Source organism: Hydra vulgaris, chromosome 01 (genome assembly GCF_038396675.1).
Source record: "Hydra vulgaris chromosome 01, alternate assembly HydraT2T_AEP".
Lineage (NCBI taxonomy): Eukaryota > Metazoa > Cnidaria > Hydrozoa > Anthoathecata > Hydridae > Hydra > Hydra vulgaris.
Window position 1 is genome coordinate 16,669,650 of NC_088920.1, and position 7,445 is coordinate 16,677,094.

At 27.2% G+C, this 7,445-nt stretch overlaps 2 protein-coding genes across 3 annotated transcripts in view; one reads left to right on the plus strand and one right to left on the minus strand.

The window, feature by feature from the left end:
* The window catches only part of LOC105847329 (NACHT, LRR and PYD domains-containing protein 3-like), a 30,865-nt gene extending 29,067 nt beyond the window's left edge, over positions 1–1,798 (plus strand). The window contains exon 8 of one of the 2 annotated variants that reach the window (XR_010635703.1): positions 1,230–1,492. Coding sequence is in view for 1 of the 2 variants with exons in the window: in XM_065787484.1 (XP_065643556.1) it covers position 1,230 (1 nt within the window). In the remaining variant the exon portion in view is untranslated. Of the gene's footprint in view, positions 1–1,229 lie in introns of both variants that reach the window. The other variant, XM_065787484.1, reaches the window with a different exon arrangement.
* Positions 1,799–3,189: 1,391 nt separating this feature from the next.
* Positions 3,190–5,269, minus strand: LOC136074159 (uncharacterized). Its single transcript, XM_065786464.1, has 2 exons — positions 3,779–5,269; positions 3,190–3,699 (listed from the first exon to the last, which is right to left on the minus strand). The coding sequence occupies exons 1-2, from the start codon at positions 5,267–5,269 to the stop codon at positions 3,190–3,192; spliced, it is 2,001 nt and encodes a 666-aa protein (XP_065642536.1).
* Positions 5,270–7,445: the final 2,176 nt, after the last annotated feature.

The window sequence follows — 7,445 nt, forward strand, 5'->3', positions numbered from 1 at the left end:
TACTACTAATTATTTAATTTTTTTAAAATACTTTTAAAATTAATACTTTTAAAACTAACAGTTTTAATTCTAACTGTGACACTATAGTTAATCGTAACTTTTTATTTTGTTTTCAGCGTAAGTTAAATTTCCCATTAAAACTTGTGTTCATTTGGCCACATCTAAAGAGAAATATTAATTTTATAAAATGATTGTAAAAGTAAAACTTTTCTTAAAAATAAATGTTACATGAATTATAATTTTTGTTTTTTAAAACAAAATTTTATTTATCTCTTTAACAAACATGCATTCAATGTAATTTATAAAAAGTTTTAATTTTGATGAAATAGATTTTAGTTTATTTTCAGCTACGTTAGTTGCATTTTTTTATATTTTAACATTTATATATTTTTTAGCCTTATTCAGGAAACGCCAATTTCATCACAAACTTTAATTTATAAATTTTATAAAAATATATAAATCTTTTTCTATTGAATTTTAAAATTATATAAATCTTTTTTTATTGAAATCGACATAGAAATCGAATCATCAAATATTTGAACTCTCATATCTTTGACGTTTTTTATATTTGTTTAAAGAATTTATTTCAAAAAAGATTGTCGAAGGAGATTTTCGATTGTAAGTTCTAAATTTGGACAAGTTATTTAGAAATTTGGTTTATAAAACACTAATTTCTTTTCAAATTTGCGTATAAATTAAACGCGTTTTCTTTTTATCTTCTTATATAAAAAAATGATGAGATTTGTTTCGAATGACAACATGAATAAATAAAGTATTGTTTCCAGCTTAAATAAATTATTATTCTGTTTAATTTTGTTTTAAGTAAAATGTATATTATATATTTATATTATATGTTATTATGAATTATAATTATAACAACATTTATAATAAAATTTAATAATATAAAAGTTATGTTCAAGTTTATAAAATTAGTATATTTTTTATAATTTTTATTAAGGAATTATTTTGTTTAAAAGTTTTATTAAGTTTTATATATAATTTCATAATTTAATATTAATGTGTTTATGTTAATAATATTATAATGTAAATATTACGAATTATTATTAATAAAAAACTGTATTCAATTTTTTATTTAATTAGAGTTAAATATTATATGTATATATAAAATAAATAATCTAATATATATAATATCACAATTTTGATTATTATTTTAATAATTGTTAGTTTTTTCTGTTTATAGTTTTATTTAACATTTAATTTTTCTTTAGGTCGTGTATCTAAAAGTATTTATCTTGAAATGTTTTGCAATACATTCTGCGAATGTTTTTATGAAAGTCAATCGTCATTTACTAATGAAATAAAATCAATCGTTGATGAACGAAGGTTTGCTTGGAGGATTTTGATTGACGATGGAAAAACTTCTTACGCAACTTCTTGCGATAATTATTTCGTAAATTATTACATAAAATCTGGAAGAAAGTTAGGGCGGTTACGTGTTAATAAAAATATTTTAAGTGACGAAGAAAAAAAACTTTTAATTCGATGTTCAACTAATGTTAGCCGTGTCGGCTTTTATCGCCCAATTAACTTTGAAGGATGGAAACCGAAAGATAGGATAGAAGTGTTAAGTATAAACATCTTACATAATTTAATAACAAAAAAAGATTTTGAAGAAAACTTTCTTCCTTGGATTAATCTTTGTGAAGAATTAAAACTTGAACTTCACGACGACATTGATTTCTTTAAAGACATTTGTGAATGGATTCGTTGTTCGAACATCAAGAAGTTTGAGATCAAGTACCGTGGAAAATATTTTCGTAACCTCGATGAATTAACTTTTTAACAAGAAAAAATGTTTAATATTTTAAATATATAAAATAAAAATAATAATTAAAAAATATTAAATAAAATATTTAATGTATTTTTTTATAACTAAATATGCTTTAAAATATACGAATTAAATTAAATATATTAGAATTAAAACTAAGAAGTTTAAATCTTATTTATTAAAATAAAATTTAATTTATTTGTTTTAAAATTTATTATCAAAAATAGTTATAACATAAACTATTAAATATATAGGGGAGAGCGGGGAGAAGTGGGACACAATTTTTTTTTTTTCAGGGTAATTGTAATATCTTTTTTATTTGATGTATGAACTGAACCAAACTAGTCTTAACAAATAAAGCAGTTTTTGGGGCACCGAATCCACCCCCTAAGATTGACAGAATGTTTTAATAAAGTATATATTTCTTGGTTTAAAAGGAACCCTGCTATTGGGGTAAAGTGGGACAAGTGTGGGAGAAGTGGGACAAGTGTGCGGGAGAAGCGGGACATTTGGGGGAGATGTGGGACTATATAAAAACAACTCCAAATCTAGTTAAATATTAATTTGAGCAAACTTTGGTTTTAAAGTTAAGTTTAGTTTAAATAAAACGCGGCAGAGGAGTGATGGTAGAGCGCTTGGCTTGTAAGAGAGGTTTGACTCCCACCACGTCCGGGGTGGCCACATAAAATTTTTATAAGAAAAAGAGGATTTTAGTGGAGATTTTGCATTTAATTTAGAGGACTTTCTCGCAAAACTACAAAATTTTGAATAAAAATAGAGGATTTTTTATACAGGTTTAACGTCCGTGTTTCCACATAACTGGGGTTTGGACAAGGGTCAACAATGTCATTTTTTATGTTAGAGGACACGGATTCGCTAAAAATAATTTTTTACGACCCAATCCTTATTTCAGATGTTACCCAGTTTTGCAGACCATGAATTTTGAACATTATACTACCATCAAGAAATAAAAAAATAAAAAAGAGGAGATTTGATCACATTTTGTACTTCGTAGAGGATAATAAAGGATTTTAGAAGGGGTTTTTGAAAAAAAAGGACATTAGAGGATTTTAGAGGAGCTGTGGCCACCCTGACGTCTCTGGAAGTACCACGCTCAACTTGTTCGTAAAGGTTCGTGTTTCCGAGTTAAAAGGTTGAGAGAGGGTTGTAACCACAATAAAAAAATATACTTAAAATGCGTAGCCTCCTCGACTAAAGTGGCCCCCTTGGAGAAATGAAAAATAGAAAAAAAAATCAAATTATCAATGCCTTTTTCAATCAAATTAAGATTACATTTTAAGAATTAAAATTTCTTTGTTAAAAAAAGAAAAAAGTTATTTTACATCTAAGATGCCAAAGTTCACTTGGAAAATGATTTCAGCTTTTGTTCTTGATGTTGTTCAAGCAAGCGGTTGAGGCAGGACTGCTTTTATATCATCAATATTCACACTACGAATGTCATTAATTCTAGGTTTGACAAATTTAGAAGTTTTTTTATTCTGGTATTTCAGGAAGCTGACCTCAACATCAAAATTTGAGTTTATTTCTTTCTGCACTATGCCTACATTATAAGAAATGTTGTTTTTACTACAAACCTCGCAAAGAACATAATCACTGACACTCGCATTTTGAACAACGCTAAAAGAAACTATTTCCAATTCTTCTTCAAACTCTAGTGAGTAACAATTAGCAGAAACATCATTTGTTATTTTGTTGAAATCTACATCAAGGTCACTGTTCGATTTCCGTAAAATGTTTTTCCTCACATTTTTGGATTTTAGAAGGACAATTTTTGTACCTTTTTGTTTGTTTAATACTTCATTTTTTATTCTTAAAATCTCTGGTGTTGATGTGGCTATCATACACTTTCCCTTTTTACGTCCACGTCTTAAAATCTTACGAGAAGGTGCCTGCAAAATATATATTATAGTATTATATAGTTATAGAATTTAAAGAAAACCTAAACTAAGAATATTAAGTTTAAATTACCTTTGGATAACCTCGTACAGTCTCAGGAGAAAATACAGTTAAGTTTTCTTTTACTGCTTCATGTTGCACACCCAAACCTGAGATATCTGAAAGAATAGCACTTGTATTATATTTCTCGCATGAACCTTCGTTGCATGGTTCTTGAGGCACATCTCTATCTGTAAAAACTGCTTCATGTTGCACATCCAAATCTGAGATATCTGAAGGAGTAGCAATTGTAATCGATTTCTCACACGAGCCTTCACTGCATGGTTCTTGAGGCACATCTCTATCTGTTACAACTGATGGTAAAAAAATATCATCCCCATATACATGTCTATCATAAGGCCAAATTCCTGTCACGCGAAATCCTGACATAATATTTGTTGGTGTGGAAGATTTTTCCCATGCTTGTCGAATGAGACTGGCCATCTCATAAATTTTAATGGCTTGCCCTGGATTGCTAAGCATCCAGCTATTGGCAGCTGCATTAAAATATGTTTTTATTGGACCAAAAACAGATCTATCTAAAGGTTGTGTCTTATGTGAAGAATGTGGTGGCAAAGTCATCATACAAACATGGTTCTCTTTTGCATATTCAAGTGACTGTAGTGAAAGTTGGCTTTCATGATTATCTATAATCAATAAAACTTTGTGATCGGCTGTTGGGCGAGCAAACTTAACAAAATGTTTTAAAACATCTATAAATATTTCAGCATTCATCCATCCAGATTGATTGGCTAATCGAATAGAACCTTCTGGTGCTCCTCTCATTAGTGAGTTTCTAAATAATTTTCTTGGAAAAACAATAACAGGGAGTATTGCTACACCAGCTGCGGAGACGCTGCAACACACTGTTACTAACTCACCTCTTTCTCTAGATGTTATTTGCCCAACTTGCTTCGATCCCTTTGATGCAATGACACGAGGAGTTTTTTGCACAGTAGTAAAACCTGTCTCATCAAGATTAAAAATTTTAAATGATGTTGCTTTAGACTCTGTCATACCTTCTTGTAATTTGTTAAAGAAAATATCAATAGTATACCGATTAAATGCCGATGCTCTTACAATTGAAGTTGCCTCTGGTTTTCTAACAGATAGTTTTGGGTTTCTTTTTAAAAATCCAGTTAACCAATCTCGACCAGCCTTCTTTTGCTCTATCCAACGTAAAGGACATTTAATTTTGTTTGCTTGAGCCATTTCAAAAGCTAAAGCTCTTACTTGAACTGGTGTAAGGCCATATAACATATCAGAACATGACTTTAGATAAGTGCTCAGTGTTTCTTCTTGTGCAACAGAGAAAATCATAGAATGTTTATAATTTGGTTGAAGATTAGCAGCTGGGTATTGACACTTTTTTTTTATACAACTATGAAGTGCAGACTTAGAAATACCAGCCGAATATGCTGCTTCTCTAAGGCTTATCCCATTTTCCACTTCGGCTGCAGCAACTTTCAAAATGTTTTCTGAAACATGTGGAGATTCACTTTTTCTGTTATAAACTCTAGGCATGACCTGAAATTTAAAAGAAATTAGGTTTTATAAAAAATATTTATTTTTTATGGTATTAAGGTCACTGTTATTACTATATCTTATATCAGACTATTATTATTGATTAAAAAAACTTTTATGCATGCCTTTTGCTTTCCAAATGCTTTCAAACTATTGATGTAAAAAGAATTCTAAATTTGCTCCAAACAATAATGATGAATCAAATCAAATTTATCTTTAATGAAGATCTCTCTTTCCTCTTTCAAAATAAAAATATTTCGATAAAGCTCAATATTTTTATTTTGAAAACTATAAAAAATCGTAGCTAAAATATTCTAGAATTTTCCGCAATAAAATAACGCATAACTGTAAAGGAGAAGTGGGACAGCGGCTTTTTTCTTTGTACCACTTCACCCCTATGTAGGGAAGACGAAATAAAACTAAAATTACAGCCACATAGTTAAAGCTGAAATACAAATTTAATTATTAAATGTTAGATGATAAGTGCATTTTCCTGTAAAATAGAAAAAAAGTGCAACAACAGTTAAAAATAAATACATACATGAGTTACTAGACTGTCAGGAAAAGTACTTTTTTGGGGTACTTTCAAAAAAAAGGGTTTTCACCGCGCGCAGAGAGGGGAAATGATGTTTACTAAAAAGAGCACATGAAATCTATACGTTTACATTAAATAACAGGCGCTGCTGCGAAATAAAATTATAGGGGTGTCCCACTTCTCCCGCGTCCCACTTCTCCCCACCCTCCCCTAATTATAATTGTGGTACATAATTTTTTATAATTCTTTTATTCATTAATAAATTATAAATAATATTAGATATATATAATAATCTTAGTGTAAATACTTAGGTATATAATTTTTTGTAATTCTTTTTTTTTAATGTTATTACTTTTTTTTAATAATTATGTCATGAATTTTTATAATTTTTATTATAATATTATTAAATTTATTCTTTTATAAATAATTTCTTCGCAAATATTAAAATTAAATTAAAATATATTTTTATGGTAATAAACTTTTTTCTAATTAAATTTGTAATTGTTTTTTTTGCTTCAATTTTTCTTTTTTACTACATCATTTTTTTGATTGTATTCAACCTTCATTGTTACATGATGTCTTTAGTCATGAGTTTTCAAGTTTATTCAAATTTATTTTTATAATGAAAAAATAAAGTTATGTTAATCACATCATAACATTTATGTTTATATCAATTATTTTTTAAGTTTGAAGTGTTCGCCATTATTATCTGTTTTTTTTTTTTTTGTTTTTTTTCTGTTTTTTTTTTGTTTGTTTTTTTTTAATTTCGTTGTCAATGATACAAAAAAATTTGATATTTTGCTGAATTTTTTTTTGGAGTTATTTTGTTCGAAAGTAAAATTTTCATTTAACGTTTCTTTAACTGTAAATCAGACATGAATTTTTATTTCTTTAATCTTCGATCAAAATGTTTTTTATTATCATTGTTTAAAAAAATTAAACTTTACTTTATAAAAAACGTTTCTTAAATTTTACTGCTAAAATGTGGGCAGAACACATCAATTGTTTACAAATGAATCAATGCCAGAGCATTAAATAAGTTTTAGACAGTTACCAAGTTTGCCCTAAGATAATAAATTTAATAATAATTTTAAGATTGATAAATTTAATAAGTTGAAGTAATAATTTAAGTAAATAAAAATGTCAGCACAACTCAATAAAATTAATGCGGATTATAGTGCTAATTTTTTTACTGCTAATTCCGTGGGCTGTAATACTTGACTTAAATATTGCAGGAAAAAAATTACTTATCTTGCTAAATTTAATTTAAATATTAAAGCCAGCGGAATGTGCAGTAAAATGAGCAAAACCGCATCAAAATTACTGCAGAAGTAAGTACTGACATTTTTAAATATTCAAATGAGACAAAACCTTTTTAAAAACTTGAAAATTGTTGGTATAAATTATATAAAACTTTTTTTGCATAAATGTTTTATATAATAAAATAATTACATTCTATGTAATAGTTATATTTCTATTAATGTTTTCTATAAAAAATATTATTTGTTAATTAACTATTTCAGGTACTTTTTATTTTTTTAGTTTGAGTTTCAGTTTTAAAAAATTCCTTTAAATTCTTTACTTTTTATTTTCTTTTCAAAGAGTATTTTAAAAATATAAAATAAGGTAAGTGTGGGTATT